Source organism: Mytilus edulis, chromosome 3 (genome assembly GCF_963676685.1).
Source record: "Mytilus edulis chromosome 3, xbMytEdul2.2, whole genome shotgun sequence".
NCBI lineage: Eukaryota > Metazoa > Mollusca > Bivalvia > Mytilida > Mytilidae > Mytilus > Mytilus edulis.
The window spans coordinates 104,385,931-104,406,419 of NC_092346.1; the positions used below are offsets into that span (position 1 = coordinate 104,385,931).

At 32.2% G+C, this 20,489-nt stretch overlaps 1 protein-coding gene across 6 annotated transcripts in view; it reads left to right on the plus strand.

Annotated features, from left to right (window-relative positions):
* The window catches only part of LOC139514715 (lysine-specific demethylase 6A-like), a 76,854-nt gene that overhangs the window by 26,963 nt on the left and 29,402 nt on the right, over positions 1 to 20,489 (plus strand). Inside the window, exon 1 of one of the 6 annotated variants that reach the window (XM_071304288.1) lies at positions 777 to 1,153. The exons of 2 other annotated variants lie outside the window; for them this stretch is intronic. Coding sequence is in view for 1 of the 4 variants with exons in the window: in XM_071304287.1 (XP_071160388.1) it covers positions 10,624 to 10,643 (20 nt within the window). In the remaining 3 variants the exon portion in view is untranslated. Of the gene's footprint in view, positions 1 to 776; positions 1,154 to 7,728; positions 7,912 to 10,481; positions 10,644 to 14,500; positions 14,639 to 20,489 lie in introns of those variants that run through there. 3 more of the 6 variants (XM_071304290.1, XM_071304287.1, XM_071304291.1) reach the window with 3 other exon arrangements.

Sequence of the window (20,489 nt, forward strand, 5' to 3'; positions counted from 1 at the left end):
CTTGGTCGTGCCATGATGAAATAACCCAAATAGCGGGTAGGGCACTTCCACCTTCTTCGTGGGAAAGTGATGTAGGGATGTTTTTGAACTTCGATTATCAAAGAAATTGTTTATTAAAACTGCAACTACAATGTCAGAATTGTTTTATTCTAACTGCTGAAAGCCTATGATATATTTGTCATCAAACGCAGTACCGCGTTTGACACCTTCCCTTTGAAGTGTAACATTTTTATAGAACTTAAATAAACAATAGGTTAGATGATTAGTAATCACGTTAAATAATTCTGTTAAATTACTGTTTTATATAGTAATACTTGTTTGAATGTTAAAACAGATTAAATGCGACGACATTAGGCTAGCTTTAGTCGTCTCTTCGGATACTTATTACGTGCGGACAACCCATGCTTTGCAAATTTTAGGGAGGGGCGCACGCCCGCCACGCCCCCGCCTAAATCCGCCCCTGTAATATTTGTTTTATTTCTCTCTTAAAAGAAACCAGAATTATTTTTTTTTAAATTATTAATTGTAAGTTGGAAAGCTCTTGATTATATTTAATTAAATCAATTTCTTTTATTTTATTTTTAAATGTATTTTTTTATTTGGCAAAGTTTAATAATTAAAAGTGTATAGGAAATCCAACTGATATCATTCTTCTACACATATTTATATAACTCCTCTTTCCCAAACAAATCATCTAGAAACAGACTTTATCTAAACAAATTCTGAAAAAGGCCAGCTGTAGGCATGTGCAGTGACCTGTAACCTATGACCTCTCCATTTATAGCAGGTTTAACCCCAGGGGATAAAAATACTTTCCACACCAGACTGAACTCATTCAGTCTTTGTATATAACAAAAACTTTTGGAATTTATATGAAATGAGTGATTTTTTTATTAACTGATTATAAATTGTGACTATTTATAAATTAGTGATTAGGAATATTGACAAATTCATTGAAACAAGTCTGTTTTAGTTAGATATTCAGATAATTTTCTTTGTGTTGTGTTAACCACATTGAAGTTCATTGGTCATTTGACCTCATTCAGACCTTTATCTTCTGACCTTGGTTTTATGAGCGTCTTGACTTTAATTTGTGATTTAAATATTTGAATGAAAAAGTGAAAGGATATTGGACTTTGATCGTTATATTAAGGTATGTAAAATGAGGTTAATTAGTCGTCTTTGTTAATTACAGGTCACATGACATAGTAAAACATTATCTTACAAGGTTATGTTTGACTAGATTATGTCATATAGAAGAATATATGTTATAAGGGATCCTGTCTGGGTGTGGGGGGATAAGGGCAGTACATCCTTGGGTATCCTCAATCTTAGGCACTTCCTGGTGTATTTGTTGGGCTCTGCTTCAGTGTCATCTAGCTTTAGATAATTATTAGCTGGGTCCGCAAATAGTCAAAAAATATCATAAGGATCTAATAGCTACGGTTCTGCAGCTAAATCTGTTCTGTAGATTTTGAAACTTAAACCAGACTTTTAAATTGAAAAGAATGATCTCAGGCATGAAATGGTTGAGACTTTCAAAAATTATGTAAATGTCCGGTTATTTCTATAAAAAAAGACCTGGATATTCTTATTTGCAAACCAAAACGTCTTGACTTAAAAAAAACATTGGTAAACTTCAGAAGAGTATATTTACTATTGAGATTTTTCTCTCTGTAACATTGCATAGCTTTAGGACTATGTTCATGACTAAGGATGTGTGAATACCACCCCCTCCCCTCCTCCATTATTTGGAAGATGATTCTGTTCTGCCAACCTCATCTGCTGAACACACCTACTTATTTTAATCTTATCTGGCATTCTAGACTTGAAGGGTTAAAAAAGAGAGCTAAAACCAGTTCTTTAATAGTTGATTAGATGAAGAGTCTTTATATTGACCCTGAACCAAAAAAAAATCTTGTATTGATGTAAAAGCTCTAGATATAGGACAGATATATCTTGACGTCATGTAGTAAATAGTTATTGACGTGATTTGTAGTTGCATTCGATTACAATGTATATATGTAAAGGAAGTTAATCATTTGCCTCTTTGAAATGATCTTTTAAAACTTTGAATTATTGGCTAAAGGCAGTATATCTCCAATCTATCCTTTGATATACTCTAGTTAATCATCAGTTGCAACATACATGACATATTTCCACAATAATGGTTTTCCTGAATTATGCAAAACAATTACGTAAAAAGAATAATTTTTTGAAAATTTAAAAGGAAACTATGATTGTTTTTGTTGGATTTTTGGATTTTTGAGGAGAACAGCTGGCATTTACATAACATAGCGACAGATGGTCCTCCGAGACAAAGATAAGTGACAGCCAGGTCTGTATACACTGCTCTACACAAGATCAATACAAGGAGAGGAAATTTAAACTGGAGACGTCTTTCTGGCACAAATATCTGGAAAAGAAATTATGTTTTGTCATGATAGAAGCAAACCAAGGAAGATTGGAGGACCATAGATATTATATGGGTCAGGATGGAAATAAAAACGAGAAAATTGTACTGTACTGGAAAGTGGATATTTTTAGGGGGGAGGGGATGACAGCCTCCCTAGACATGTATGCCACTGATGCTATGTTTGGTGTGGATGAGATAGATCTCTATCGACCACACCAGTCAGATATAAATATATGCCAATTATTAATATGGTTGTATTCTATGCGACCTAATGACTTGTTAACAAATCGTTAAGGTTACCTAAACAAAACTTGAGGATAGACTGTTTTTTCATTCAAAAGGATAGGATGGTCTTTTGGTACCAGAATTCTTTCTGAATTAGATTTGTAATTATTAGGAGAGCATTCCTTCTTATAAGAATGAAATTCTCCTTAAGTTCTTCTTAATTTGTAGAATTTATAATATTTACTGTAGGAATAAGGGAATGTTTTCCTCATGCTTGTCACACATAAGGATGAATTCTTAGGGTTTTAACATTTCTTTAAACCCCCTTTAGAATTGACAAGGTAAACAATATATAAAGGCATTGTTTGTATGACATCTATAACAGTGCAAACATTCAAGTGGTCTTCTTGTATTTAGGTGTCTACTTATGTTAAGGGACAGCTGTAAGTTGTACCAAACCTGTCACCTGTTCCACAACCTCACCCAAATCTCTTTATTATAAGAATAATGAGGTTGTTATTCATTTTATTGACAGCTACAATTATATTTGTGCCAATGTACCCATTTGTTTAGTAGGTCAAACTTTCTTCTTGATTAAATTTGTAAAGTTTTGTAACCTAATGATCAGATTGGCAGGATGCCACCAGACAAAAGTTATACAGGTATAAAACAAGCTCAGGTGAACATTTTATATATCACTGATCTTTTAAATCAATGTTAAGTAAATGTTTGGTGTCCTTGAATATATATATATATATACATGTAGTTATACCACATAATGAAACTCTGCACGTAACTTTTTCACATATACATGATATACTAACCAGGTAGATGTCTTTTTTTATCCATATTTTGACCTTACAACATGTACAAGGTTATTGAAAACATGTTAATTTTTCGTAATATTGATTTTAGAACATGTAAATGATGTAGGAACTGCACTAGTATACAAAGGGCTCCATTGCATTTAGTGTGATATGCCAAACTAGACAGTAACATTTCTATTTCATTTTTATTTACTGTGTGGTTCATACTGTATTTACCCAGGGCCGATCCAGCCATTTAAAAGGGAGGGGTGGGGGTCCCAACCCAGGATTAAGGAAAGGGGGTTCCTAACCCAGGATAAAGGGTGGTGGGTCCAAACCCTGGATAAAGGAAAGGGGTGGGTTCCAACTATCCCCATTCAAATGCATCGATCGTCAAGAAAAAAGAGGCATTTCTAACCCCCTGAGACCCCCTCTAAATCCACCACTGTTTTCCATGAAGTTAATCTCAACACAGTGACTGATATCTATACTATAAACGAGAAGACCTCATTTTTGGTGTCGCTTCTCTTCTTTCCAGAATAAATTAATCAACACGCCTTTGTGTCCTATAGGTACAGTGCATAGTCGCATTTGTCATCCATCCAAATGATTATTCAGATTGAGTTATTTTAGGAGAAAAACGAGAAAAAAGGCATCCGGATATTGTCCCGTCATTGTACGAAATTTTAAGTCAGATTAGACTTCCGGTTTGCGTTTTTCTGTAACATACATATACTACGAATAAAGTGTATTTTCAGAATTTTATCTGCTATCATTTTCAAGTTTACTATCCACGGCGGTCACAGAGTTTATTAAATAGAGAGAGTCTGTATACTATATCAATGATCACCATGGATCGATTAGTAAACTTAGAATTGAAAGTGAATACGCTTTATTTATATAGTAATGAATGTTCATAATATACAGATAAGCGCTAAAATTATTCATGTGAACTTTTGATACTTTTTCTGAAATCCTCCAGTCATTAAATCTTTTACAAAATTCATTGATTACATAAAAAAAAAAGAAGATGTGGTATGATTGCCATGTTAAGACAACTCTCCACAAGTGACCAAAATGACACAGATATTAACAACTATAGGTCACCGTACGGCCTTCAACAAAGAGTAAAGCCCATACCGCATACTCAGCTTCAAAAGGCCCGAAATTACAATGTAAAACAATGCAAACGAGAAAACTAGCGGCCTTATTTACGTACAAAAAATGAACGAAAAACAAATATGTAACACATAAACAAACGACAACCACTGAATTACAGGCTCCTTACTTAAATAAATGTTCATAACATACTAAATGTATGTTCATATTGAAATTGACAGAAAACCAAAAATTGGGAACTTTGGAAAAAAAACATTTTCCTGTCCCCAATAACCTATATGACTTATGATACTTTTGCTGAAATTCTCCAGTCATTTTATATTTTACAAAATTCTTCCAACAACACTTTACATACTTTAAACTACGCTCTGAATGCCCGCGATTTCGCGGGTTTGTTCTAGTACACTTTAATAAGTAATAAGTAATGATATATGAAAAATCTTTAGATAAAAAAATCAGGGTTTGAAAATTGTTCGTTCTAACCCTAGACTAGTCAGTAATTTGTATGTTTACAATTGAAAGCTTAGAAATACTTACATTGACTTACAAAAACTTAGAGAAACCCAAAACTGACTCATTATGTACACTAAAGGCAGATGGTGAACTAGGTAGTTTATCGAAGTTACAATTGGTAACATTTGTCAATGCTAAAATTGATAATTACTTGAAATTTGAAATCAATAAGTATAACATTTTATCCACTCTTTGTAAATGTACTTGACTAGTTATATAAAGGGAAAATTACACTGTTGAAACATTAAACCACTGATGTCATGCCATATCCAGAAATACAGACAATGTAGGTTGTATGTTAGTGCAGTATTACTACATATAGACATTTTAGGGCCTTTTATAGCTGATTATGCTTTGCTCATTGTTGAAGGTCATACAGTGACCTATAACTATTAATTTCTGTGTCATTTGGTCTCTTGTGGAGAGTTGTATCAATGGCAATCATACCATATCTTCTTTTTATATAGCTGGTTTATCTACACATAGATACATAACCGTAGACATCACTGGTGTACTTACTAGTAAATACATATAAACAACACATCAATACATATAGACAACACTTTAATACATATACATACCACATCTTTCTATATCTATTCTATATAGACATATCTCTGTACCTACACATAAACAATCATATCTTTGTTACTGTGGATTCATTTATTTTTGTGGATTGCAGAAAAGTAGTTTATTTGTGGAGATGTAATTTCTTGTTTTTGCCAAAGTCTGAATATAACCTGATAAAAAAATTGTAATTCGTTGAATATTTAAATTCATGGTTCACCTGTACCCACGAAAACCTCGAAAAATTGGTATCCAACAAATAATAATGAATCCACAGTATTTACTTTATCAATTATGTACATGCTGTACAGTCCTATTTCCATTCAGTACAGGTGATTGGCCTCTTTACTATTGAACTCTTTCACTGGTTTTCGGATTGATCATTGAGTTTGTTCACTCTGTATTGATCAGGACAAATATAGAACATTACATTTTGTGTAATGATATAGATAAGTCTCTATAGAATTGAAAAATGTCACCTAGAAAAAATGTTGATGATCAGTATATTTAGATATTAAGCAGACAAAAGAATGATATATCTGACCTACCTTTTTTAATTCTTTATAACAAAAAACCACTTGGTTGTATGGGAAATATATTTGTATGTCAGATATGTATAAATTAACAACAATCTTCTTTTCTACCAGAGCTGGTTAGATGAAACTCTTTCTCTTATTTTCTTCCTTACCTGAGAGCCGGGTTCAATGATACCTTTTCATATAATCAAAGTGTATCCCACATTTGAACCTGATTTTGATGAAAAAAAACAAAATAATTTTCATACAGCATTCTGGTCATAATTTTGAAACAGAAAGGTGTTTTGCACAACTTAAACAAGCGTGGTACAGTAGCCTTGATAAAACTAGTTCTAGATAAAGACATGTTTATATAAAAGACGACTCCTTGAGTGGGATACATAATAATTAATTGTTACAATATAACAATCATAAGAAAATATACAAGTCATACTAAACCAATAATTACAAAATAATAATCTACAACCTCACTGCACTTGTTATACATCCTTTTGACATTCAGAAATTCATCTGTCCTGAAGTATTGTTTTATCACGGATATTGAGCTGTATTCTGAATGGTACATACATTTACATCCTTTTGTTATATAAACCAATACAATATTGTGCTGATAAGTAGTTCAAAGTTTTAATACAATTTACATTTCCTTTTGGTTAATCCACAGCTGAGACATCTCACTCCTAAAGGTTGATGAAAATTATACTTGCCAACACCTTTGCAATAGCTAAAGGGGACCAGTTAGATACATGTAAATGGGGGGGGGGGGGGGGGGGTATCTATGTTAACCACTCTGACTTTAGATGTCTTACTTACTTGTATTGTTGGATTACTGTCTCATTGAAGTATTCTTCACATATCATTCATTCTTAAAAAAACTATTAAATTTTTTTTATTTTTTTTAAATACATGTACTATGAAGTTAGTAGAAGTGATTCATATTTTTAAGGACAAATATTTTAAACCTTATAATACCTGTGCCATCAGAGGTAGACTTAGGGGGAGGGGCTGCCCCCTCTGTGAGAAAAATTTGGTTAGGAAATCACTGAAGCATGACTGAAGTGGGACCCCTCTTATGCAGTCAGTGGGCCCCCACTTTTGAAATATTTTGGATCCACAACTGGTCATATAATTGGGAAGTTATTTGATGATGAAAGTTGTGTTTTATGTGTTTTTGATGACAAAGAACTTTTCATGGTTAGTTGCTGTTGGTAGCATTGGTGGCTGGAGACTACCATTATATATTTGTTTAAACCACAAATTCCTCCTCTCTGTATCCATTGTGTCTCTGATCTAGGTAACCTCTAATTGATTCTTAATTACTTGGTGATATTTTTTTTCTCCATTTGCACATATGAGTACTGGTGATATTTTTTCATACATATAGCAGATTTTATAGAAACAATATACATTCAATAATGAGTTATTAATGACAATCTGGAGTTTATTGATATGATTGTCTCTGTTACATGCCAATAAAATGTCCCTTTGATTACCAATAACATTTCCTGCTGAACAGAAGTTCTATAGTCTGTTTCTGTAAGTCCTTACACATTATTTATCATTGATCTGAGGGGCTACCACACATTATTGTAAGATTTATTGATTAGGTTTGGAGTATGGAAGAATAAGGTGTATGGTTTTACTCTGTATCAGAGGGCTTAGGTGTGTGTTTACCATTCATTTTGATGTAGATTGGATTCATAGTAAAGCAGAAGACATCTTGGGGAAGGTAAAAGAAAGATTGTATTTTGTATTAGCCTGAACTAGATATGCAAACTAATATCAGTTGTTGTGTTATGTGTATGATCTTAAAGTGCTGATAGAAAGCTGTCTATTTATAATTTTGATGAGTAAGGAATTTTGTAAGTGGTTCCATTCATAAAACAAAGTTGTAGATATTGGTCATGTGTCTTATTATAGATTGATTTCATGTAAACTGACAGATGTTAAATAATATATCAAAAATTTGACATTGATTCTGTTAACCTTGAAAATTGGTATGAATATTGTAGTTTACATGTATAAGAAGACCATACATAAATTAGGCTGTTAGTTTTCTCATTTGAATTGTTTAACATTTGTCATTTCGGGAACTTTTATAGCTGAGTATGCAGTATGGGCTTTGCTCATTGTTAAAGGCCATACTGTGATCTATAGATGTTAATTTCTGTGTCATTTGGTCTTTTGTGGAGAGTTGTCTCATTGGCAATCATACCACATCTTCTTTTTTACATATAGTGTTCACGGATGCAGGATTTTCTAGCTGTATTGAAGACCAATAGGCCTTCGGCTGTTATCTACTCTTTTGTCAGGTTGTTTTCTTTTTGACATATTCCCAATGTCCATTCTCAGTTTTATTCAGTACTATAATAGAAAGCAGATTAATTAAGATTGTGGTTTATATACTCCTTTAAAAGCCCAAAAAAATTGTTATTCTTTAATTTAGATGAAAAGGCGTCTTCTGATAGGCTAACATCGTTTTTTTTTATCAGCTCATAGACATAATTATGACATGTGACCGTGACGTCATCATTGTTTTTTCATGATTTTCTATGGTTTAAAATATAATTAAGAATTAAATTATAAGAAATGACTGTAATATTTTTTTCTGCCTATTCGAAATAACATAAAAAAATGTGGCGCACACTTTAAAATAACCCGCTACGTTATTTCTTCATAGACAGAAAAAATATTACAATCATTCCTGAAATGTTTTATTTTTTTGGGGGAAAGGGGGGGTACCCAGGATGGTACAAACAGAGCTGTAATTTTCAGAAGAACCTCAACTGACTAAGGACTTGGGTTGTTAGGGATGTGTACATATAAAAGTCTCTAAATTTACAGTACATTTATGTGTCTTGTTCCATCATTTTAATAGTTAAGTGCAGAGATAAAACCATTGATGATGAAAAAATAAAAATTACTTCACCATACAGATATAATGATGGAGGGACCAGAATGCAGTGAAAAAAAGTTGCCAAGACTAATGACTCTGTCATGGTTTTTGTTGGCATGTTGGCTGTCAGTAAAGAAAATCCTGGATTATATTTCATGTCAGGTTAAACACAAGATTTGCTACTTCTACAGCACATTTAGAATTTAGAGCAATGACCAGTTGGCTAGGAGTCTAGATAATGAGTCCTGGTATTAGGTTACTGATAACTCTTTCCTTGTGAGCTTGTAAATCTATAATCTGGCTCAGCACATTGATCTAGAACAAAGCAGGGTTTATATTCATTTCTTGTCCTAATGTCCATCAAATATTTGTTATAAGAAAAAACATAAGAATAGACTCAAAATTGTTTCCTTCTGTAGATATATATGTTTAGTCTCAGTTTGAAAAGATTTAGAAGAACTTGACAGATTACTTTTACTTTTACTGATAGTACTTTTACTGAGAGTAAAACAAAAGTCAGAAAATCAATTCACACCATCATTTTGCTAGTCAGCAAATTTTCAATTGTCAATTTGAGACAGTTGTAGAAATTCTTGTTTTCTAAAAGTTGTATTAAATTAAATATTTTCACATTACAACTTAGCTATTCAATAACTTGTTTCTATGACAACTATGACTTGAACGTGTTTGAGGGGTGATGTGCAGGAAGAGGAGACAAATGGGAATATGCTATAAAAAAGATGGAGAGCTTGCTATTGATATTATTTTCTTTAAACTATTACCTAATATAGTTTTCTTATTCAGAAATCAATTGTTTTGATTAGATTTGTTGTGATGATGAAGGGAGTTAAATATGATAACAAATATAGATCAAGATGATATCAAGGAATATTATTTGTTTCATAAAGAATTTTATAATGAAATGAAAATGTTACACAAAAAGCTTGATTATTGCATATCTTTAGTTTGAACCTCTTCAGTTGAGATTTCATCCTCATTTTGTACACCTTCAGTTGAGAACTTAACCCCAGTTAGTACCCATAGGTTAACACATTAACTCAGCAACTGACTTTAATTTAATTTTCCCCCATTCTTTTGACAAAAATAGTGGCCATTTTTTGATTCTGTGAATATAAATTGTCTTCAGCTCTGTCCAGTTTTACTGTCCTTGGTCATATTGAAAGGCAGAAATTGACCAGTATTTGACCATGAATTGTTCAGTTTATAGAAATGCACTCAGATGATGTTTTTGTCATTTACTTCGTTTGTTGATCATGTCACCCACTTATTTGGTTCAGTAATGTCAACCATACTATTACTAAATATATATTCTTTTGTTTTTAAATCATTATATAATCTCTCAATGGTGTTATGAATTGAAGTTTTATGTCCAATGAAAAGTAGATATTGATTTATTTACTCCAGGTGAGTGGCATTGATCTACAATGGAGGAGTGTGCTACGCCTACATGCCTAATTTACTTCCCTTTATGTCATAGTAAAACTATATATATGTAAACACTCCAGAAGTAGGTTACACATCTCTATGTGGAGGAACAAAAACAGGTAGGGATAAAATGGTAAAAAAGGGGGGATGTCATTGTTAATTTTGGATATTTGCCAAATGATGATTGTCACTAACAGATTAAAATATGAATTGTTATGACATCTGCTTTTGATTTTACCTGTGTGCTTGTGTTTTGTCACGTAATTGAAGATTGTAAAAAAGGGTAGAGGTCATGCTAGTAGTACAATGCAGATTTGTTTATTCAATATTATTGTTAGATAAAATATATCTACATGATGTTCGGTTCTGACTTTTACTTTATTTACCAGAGTAGATTGACATGGTGACAGGACTTGGACCTGACAGAAGTATATATGATTTTTCCATGATAGATTTAATCTGTATTGAGGAAGAGAATCTTAAGTTTACTATAACCCCATCCTCCATTTTTTTTTACATTATACTTCTATATTAGTTAGCTGGTGTGTAAAATCTGTGGTTACCAAGAAAAATGTTAAAGATATATTATCACACCCCATTCATCTTATCTGATCCATTATCTATCCATCCATGTACTCCATAGGTCAGTCAAATACTTCTGTCACATTTTCTCCGGTACCACTGAACAAAATTACTTCATATTAAGTTAGCAGCTGGGCAGTGATGAGTTGTGATGAGACAATTTTTCCTGTTTGTTATACGTTGGAGTATATAAATCCACATCCCAATGTAATGATTTCATTGAACTTTCTATCATACCCCTGTTATGCATATACATGTACCATTGTTGTGACCATGTATTTTTTTCATCATTGATGGAATTTAAATGTGGTAGCCCATATGTTTATAGTTTAAGTTTATAAAATGCTCCATTGGTAAAAAAGTAACATAAAACTTGCGCTATCAATGATTAGTAAGATGGACGACTTATTGTGACACTTGGGTCCATTTCAAATTTGTTTGATGCTTCTCACTTGTACAAAATGTTATTGAAGCCTAGAAGATAGCGAATGGTTTTACACTAGTCATTTTTGGGGCCCTTTATAGCTTGCTGTTCAGTGTGAGTCAAGGATCATGTTGAAGACTGTATTTTGACCTATAATCCTTTTACACATTGTGACTTGGATGGAGAGTTGTCTCATTGGCACTCATAGCACATCTTCTTATCTCTAACTAATTGAAGATGAGGAACATCAATAAAATCAGTGTGTTTTCTTGTTTTGTTGTTACTGGTGGAATATCAGGTATACTGCAATGAATATGTGCATTTGCAGCTTTTGTTTCATATCACTCAGCTTGTTTCTGAAAGAATGGTTTTATATCGAGTCTGGATATTTATAACGTTGCCTTCTACCTTGTAAGTGATTATCAGATAGATCTGCAATGAACTTTCTTTTTTGTAACTTTTAAGGATATTACTTGGCTTCCGTATTCAGGAATGAACTTATTGAACTTAATGATTTTGACTTGTACGGTGTTAGTGATTTTCAGTGCTTGACATGGAATTTTTCTTTATCATTTATTAGCTCACCTGGCCCACAGGGCCAAGTGAGCTTTTATCATCACTTGGCGTCCATCGTCCGGCGTCTGTAAACTTTTACAAAAAATCTTCTCCTTCGAAACTACTGTGCCAAATTTAACCAAACTTGGCCACAATCATCCTTGGGGTATCTAGTTTAAAAAATGTGTCCGATGACCCGGCCATCCAACCAAAATGGCGGCCATTGCTAAAAATAGAACATAGGGGTAAAATGTAGATTTTGGCTAATATCTCTGAAACCGAAGCATTTAGAGCAAATCTGACATGGGGTAAAATTGTTAATCAGGTCAAGGTCTATCTGCCCTGACATTTTCAGACAAATCGGACCACACAATATTGGGTTGCTGCCCCCTGAATTAGTGATTTTAAGGAAATTTTGCAGTTTCTGATTATTATCTTGAATATTATTATAGAAAGAGATAAACTGTAAACAGCAATAATGTTCAGCAAAGTAAGATCTACAAATAAGTAAACATAACCAAAATTGTCAGTTTACCCATTAATGAGTAATTGCCCTTTGTAGTCTATTTTTAACCATTTTTCTAAAATTTTAGTAATCTTGTAAAAAAATCTTCTGCTCTGAAAATGCTGAGACAAATTTAACCAAACTTGGCAACCATCATCTTAAGGCTATGTAGTTTCATTAATATGTTCAAAGACCTTGTCCACAATCCAAGATGGCCTACATGGCTAAAAATAGTACATAGGGGTAAAATGCAATTTTTTTGCTAATATCTCTGAATCCAAAGCATTTATGGCAAATCTCATTCATTTAAATATGTTCATTAAGTCAAGATCTAACTGCCCATAAATTTTCAGACAAATCAGGCAACCCGTTGTTGAGTTCCTGCCCCTGAATTGGTAATTTTAAGAAAATTTTGCAGTTTTTGGTTATGATCTTCAATATTATCTTAGATAAAGATAAACTGTAAACAACAATTATGTAAAGCAAAGTAAGATCTACAAATTAGTCAACTTGACCAAAATGGCCAAGTTATTGCTCTTTATAGTAAATTTTAAACAATTTTCGTAAATTATGTAAATTTTTGTAAAATTTCACCATGTTCACAAAATATTTTCCTTTGAAACTACTGAGCCAAGTTCATTATAGATAGAGAAAATTGTAAACAGCAAGAATATTCAGTAAAGTGAGATTGACAAACACATCATCATCACCAAAACACAATTTTATCATGAATTCTATTCTCGTCTATAATTTGTGTCCTTTGTTTTATTTGCTGCTTGAACATAGACCAAGGTGAGCGACACAGGCTCTTTAGAGCCTCTAGTTTAGTACTGCTTTCTTTAATAAACTAGCTTCATGGATTGATCAGATGATATTGCCAATAAACACAGTTGAGACTAAGTATTCCATGAGACTAAGTATTCCCTCTTATTAAAGTATTCAATAACTGTGACATGCAATACAGGCCACTACAGGGGACTCCAGGGGACTCATAACATTCTAGGGGTATAAACAATCTTAGGTCAACTTTTCTAATTAGAACGGGATAACATCCTTATAGGACGAACTAGAAAATGTAATCAGGGAAAGGACAAAGGAAAAAAATGAAAGATATAAAAGACAAATATAATTTTATTTTTGAAAAACACTGACATAACTTCAAATATAATGAAAAAAACTAATAGATGTGTGTTTAGATGAATGCTTCATGTGTTTTTGTTTCCATGTTACCTTTGTAAATAATATACAGGTTTTATCCTGCATTAAATTTTTGTGGTTTTATATCTACCCTTCTTTTTATATACATTTTTAAAACTGAATAGATTAAACCAGCCAAATTTAGAACAAAATGACATGTGACAAAATGACGCTGTATAATATTTGCACTTTGTGGTTTATTAGTTTATGTTCTTAAATTTTAACCAAATTGATTTTTTTCTGTTTATGCGACTAATGTTTTATTTAAAGTTTCCAAAGTTGGAAGTATTTTGCAAACAAATAATATTTTATATAATTTTTTTATACATCAGTTTCTGTGGAGTTTAGAGCTGGTTCCCTGAAATCACTCAATTTCCAACAAAGAAGGAAATAAAGTAGGGTACTGAGGTCAATTTTTTTTTTAATCCTGACCCTTAAAACTGCCAGTAGTATGTTTTATATTTTCTTTATTTTAAATTTCATTCATTTTTGGAAAACATTTTGTCTCATTTCATGCCTTGATCTTGTTTTGACAGTAGAATATTTAAAGTATTAAGAGACCTAAGGTAGGAGGATAAGTTAATTGTCCTGATAGATTATGGGGCATTGTTTTTATGAGTTGTAAGAAATAGACTATAGTGGTACACTATTGTTGACATACCTATGACATAACTACAGGTAAATAAATAAAGGTGTACTATTCCTGATCTGACAAGTTTTATTGGAACTCAGCTGAGCTAAGCACATTTCTCAGGTCAAGGGGATTAGTGTTCATTCATTGGTTAAGTTCTAAGAAGTTTTTATTGACTATACTGGATACTTATATATTGGATTAATGTGCATATTCTAAAGTAAGGTTCACTGTATTATGATTTACTTGCACATAACAAGCAGTTCTTCTGAACAAAGTTAATAAGGTTAGGTATTCAATTCTTTCCTCAAAGTTCGGTCGAATAGTAAGGTCCCTTAAAGGGAATGTCCCAGACTTCTTCCTTTTATTGGCTAGACTGTCCCAGTCAACCTTTTTATGGTCTGAAATGTCCCAATTAACCTTATTAAAAAACATTCCAATTTGTTTGTCTTTTGGTTTCCTTTGTTGTCAAAGCACCAAAACACCAAAATGTATAGACGTTAATATTATTGAACAATTTTATTTTACACTTAAATTAAATAGTAGTCCCTCATGCTGAGAGAACAAATGTCTGTTCAACAGACTATCAGTTTGGTTCGTGATTTCTGCTTCCCAACTGTCCATTTCTGTGTAGCATCATTCCAATTATGCCTGCAGATTGAGTAAAGATCTTCCAGCTGATACGAGATTCCCGAGCTTGTATTTCATATCATGATTCCCTTGATAGAGGATTGCTGCTCACAAGGAAGTGTACAATAATAGATTAAATGAGGAATGAATCTATATATAGTTCTACTTTTAATGCCTCACCCAGTGGCATTATATTTTTCGGTCATAGTGATGGTCGGTCTGTCCTGCTTCAGGTGTAACTTATAAGTTGTTGGTCAATGTAGTTTTTGATGAAATTGAAGTCCAATCAACTTGAAACTTAGTACACATGTTCCCTGTGATGTGATCTTTCTAATTTTAATGCCAAATTAGTGTCTTGATCCCAATTTCACGGTCCACTGAACATAGAATATGATAGTGCAAGTGGGGCATCCATGTACTATAGAGTCATTCTTCTTTAAGTTGATTTTAGATTGTTTAACACTAGAGAGATGGTAAATAATGAATTCATTTTAAACCTGGTTACTTCTCACAGAAAATTATATTGAAACTCTGGACTATATGTAATCTAATGTGCTACAGTTGTGAGTACTTTGGCTTTGTACCACAGGGCACATTCCTTAGAATTGGGAATACCTATGTTGTTATATCTCTTTATTAATTATTCATACAGTTTGAAAAGGAGAGACATTTGTATGTTTGATATAAACTTGTTAAAAGAGAGGGTACACATAAGGATATGGATGTGAAAGGAAGACTGTCTAAAAGGAGGGGGAAGTAATTTAAATGGTTATATATAAAAGTGTTTGTTATTATATAAATTAGAAATCATATTGTTTAAAGATACATATAAATAAAGACAAAAGAATACACCACTATAAATCATAAAGAATACACCACTATAAATCATAAAGAATTAGTTTTAATATTCAAATTATACCAGTTTTGGTTGTACATGTTTCTGTATTTGATATCAGTGGAAATTATTGACCCAGATGAATGAATTATTTCTGTAGTGTATTTACATATCTATAAATAGTCTTGTATCATGCGTGGAATGCCTTTGATCTTATTGTGTTTTACTTTATTGATTTTTGTGTAGTCTTTTATTTGAGGTATTTAGATAGTACCATACATGTAGTAACAAGATTAGACAGATCATTGAAGAGAACACTAATCCAATCCACTCTGTCTCAGGGATATCTTTATCTTAATATGTCAGCTCTCCAAGTTTACTAAATAAAGACATAAGAACAAATATCAAAACAAAGAAGAACATTTTACATGGTTATTTTGCAGTGTGTTTTTATCAGATTATACTAAGAGCTCTGATTGGCACAATAAAAATGCAAAAAGCTGATACATGTAGTAAATTTACCACAAATATATTACATAGGCTGCGATTTATTACCGTGACCTTTATTCTTTATGGATTTTTTTTTTGTCCAAGGTTGATATCTAGAAATTCATCCCTGTTTTTTGTCAGTTCTTTTGATATAATCTTATGATGTATAAAGATTTGATCTCTTTGTTGTATTTATTTCCTCTTTAGGCCAACACCAGCTTGTAAAAGTCTGCCAATCAGTCAGCTGATTTATAACTATACCAGATTCAGGGAGATTTAATGAACTATTCACATTTCAATTCTTAGGAATGTGCAAAAATATTTCTCTTGATCAGATTGAATATAAACTTTTGTATGACTAAGGGATTTATTGTGGTTAACTTCAATACACCAGAATTCTAACAGCTTTTACTCTTAATATCATGTTTACACAGTGACACATCAGGCAATGGTCAAGTAAATTATGACACACCTTTCAACTATGTGTGTCGGTAGCAACTTATTTGATCTTTGAATATTTGATTTGTAGACAGTTTTCTGCCATCATTTTCCACATTACTGGTCATATGGAGCTAGTTAAATATTAAAAATGATGTCATGACTTCACCTTGAATTTTTTTCTTTGATACAGGTGTGCTGATGTGATTAAAATTCAAACCAAATTACATTTAATAGATATTTTTATTTCCGTTGCTTTTATCTGTTGAATATTAAGCAGTTCATGGGTTACCGACATTTGTTGACATATTATAGAATTAAGTGTTGTATAAAGTGACTCATATCAAAAATAAAACACAGGAACTAAACTTAATTAGGCCCAGGAAACTGCACTCATTGCTAGTACTGCACTTTGGAAATCTCAAGAATTAAAGAAAAATTGAAAAAATCAACGATTCTTGTTTTGGACAAAGGAGTTATGGTTGGTGAGTCACATGAACTACAAGATAAACATCACGTATCCCATCCTTAACAAAAGCTGTTTCTCTTTGTGTATTCTTTGTTTCTATAATACATCCCATTTTCCCTCAATCAATAGAAATGTCCTTCAGGTATCTCAATGTCTTAGGCTGGATGTCGCTTTACCTTTTACACTCTATAATCTCTATTTAACTCTGGATGATAGAATTCCAACACACTTGCTACTGTTTTCAGTCAAAACTGTCTAAATTAACTCTGTTATTGTATCGAACCTAAAAAGGCTATTGGGTACTTAATTAAGTGGATGTAAAAAAAAGAAATTGGATTTAATTTTCCGGGGTTTTAATTGAAACAGATTTCCAGGTGCACGGAAAGTGCAAAATTATTGAAATAATACTGCACACCTGTTTGGTGAAGTCATACACTTTTGTAAATGCTATATAAATGTAAGCACAATATACGCTGATACTTTATCTACCAATGATAGTTAAGGTTTACATATATATTGCTTTTAGGTGAGGAGTCTTGTATCATTCCGCTATTCAGAATTAATCGGTTGACAGGATTCTTTGGCTTGTAGATAATTATTAGATCTAATATTTGGAATATTAGTGTGTAATGATTATAATAGTACTAAAAGATCCAGCTTGAATTTGGTTGACTGATTCTTGGCATGATTGAAGTCCCTGAACAAGGAAATTTAATTGAACCTGTACTTGTTTCAACTTTATTAATAATGTTTATAAATCTGGAGCCGATTTTTGGCACATTATTGTATAATGATCTCTTACAGAAAGAGTTTGGTTTAGTTGCTGTTTTACTATTTCACGAAAATGCTTCAGGGTAGGAAGTTAATACCAGACATACACTCTAGTTTCCTGATGTTAAAATACTACATTGACCCATCTATCAGTATGATTCTATGTATAAACTATGTCATTGAACTGAGTATAGATATGTTCATTTGCTATAAGCACCCGGAACATGTAATAAGTATGAGGCCAATATTTCATATTAACCTCATTGTGATGTTTAGATAAGGAACAGCAATAAAGAACTGTTCACACTAATTTGGTATCCATGTTCTTGTAGGGATATTGTGTTATAGTTATATAGTTCTTTTGGTATTATATCAATCAACTTACAGATTCAATTAGCCAGATCTGGGTGTCCTGAGATTTGTCTTATAAGGAATGAAGGCTTGTAAATTCTTCAGGAATGTGAGGTTTTTGGATGGAGATGGTTGTAAAGCCAAATCAGAATGAGTTTGATTGATTGACACCGGGAGGGGGTAAAGAATTGTTGGTTTGCGAGGTGATAGGGTAATATAATAATTTGGAGAATATTGGGAGTATTATAATTCCACTTGTGATAAAAAAGAGAAAAATAATATAAATAAATAATTTTCTTTTGAAAAATATTTTTTTTTATCAAAATACTGAAAAACGCCCACTTGTAAATGTTCTTCCTTTTAAATATGGTAGATGCTTGGTTTAATTGTCTCCCCTTGTGGAACTAACTGCAAATGACACTTACTAAAGTACAAAGTTCATATCCTTTTAAATATTGTCCTTATCTAGATCTTACACAATTACATCATTCTTTACTTGATGTAAATGTCTTATTAATAAAAGTTAATAACCCAGTTATTTGATTTGTATGTCAAAGTTAGTCTGACCTAAATATCTATAGATATATCATGTAATTAACCTGTCTGTTATATAACACCTGGGTAGATACTGATAGGTTAACATAATCTGATGGTTACAAAGGTATGTGATGGAAGGAAGGGGTGGGGAACTATAACAGGGGGAAGGGATACTAAGGAACTGGATATTGAACGATAAGTGACTGAGAACTTAAAGGGGCACTAGCTATGAGATATATAAACAATCAAAAGTATGATTTTTTTTGTTCAATCATTAATGAAAGTGAAATAGTGAAATAATAATTTGCTTTTATCAGCTAAAATGGTTCAATGTTGTCAAATGAAACTAATAAACATTGATAATGACTTATTCGACCTCATTAAATCCGTATTCATGTGAACTCCAATTTGACCCCGTAGAAAGAGATAGAAAGGTAAAAACTACGCTAAACATAAATTTTTAATCTACAATACAAACTTTAACGTACCTATGAAAATACAATTGCACGAGTTGCTAAATCTATTCATATCTATGTTTATGTTTACATTGCTTATATGGTCATAGAAGGTCAACTCGATGTTAATTAGATGGCGTCTTGGCTAAAATTAACCCGAAACGAAGCTGCATCTTATTGAGACCATGTCCTGTAAATTGTTTATTTTATACTTTTGATAGTTTGGAAAAATGTTTTACATTGTTATAAATAAAATATGAGAATTTAAGTCAAATCAGTTAACATGGATTTGGCAGCTAGTGCCCCTTTAGGGATAAGGAATGTTGTGGAGGAAGTGAAAAGTGAAGTGAGTGGGGGGAAGAGTGAGGAAGGGATCTTGAGGGAGGAAGTAGAATGAATGGAAGGGATGAAGAGATAGGGGCAGAAAGATATTTTAGGAGAGGATGAAATAATGAAATGAAAATGTAAAAACCAGCAATTTTAACCACAAAATACACATTATCATTAGTGATTAGTATTTTTGTGGTCAGACGATTAGACCACAAAGTACGAAACAATGTACTGTGACAAGTTAAAAAAAATATATGATATACCGCACACTGTCAAATAGATAATACAATTAACTTCCTTCATATTTACTCTGCTTTATACTCAATCAGAGAATGAATTATTCAGATCAATGGAAGTATATAGTTAACAATAAGTGATCTATTTATCCAGAGTATTTCAAATTGCTAGAATTTAAATCCTCCTGATTATCAGATAAAGATGTAGCACAAAGCTTTTAATATTTGTGATAAGTTTAATGACTGTTGCAGACCTGGTATTAAATGTTCATTAATTACCATGACAACAGCAAGTTCATGTTATTTGATGTCATCAATGGAATTATTAAAATTTTGATGATGGAAGTTTATTTTAGAGATGAATTATTGAAATGTGTAGGCAGTAAATAATTTCTAGCTATTTTGTTTGTTTGTAAAAAAGATGGTGTTGACCTGTGACCTGTTATAGTAACTTTCACTTCAAAGATCTGAAACAGTTGTTAATATGTTTTGTGTCCTGATATGCATGTAATGTTTTCCACTGGACATTT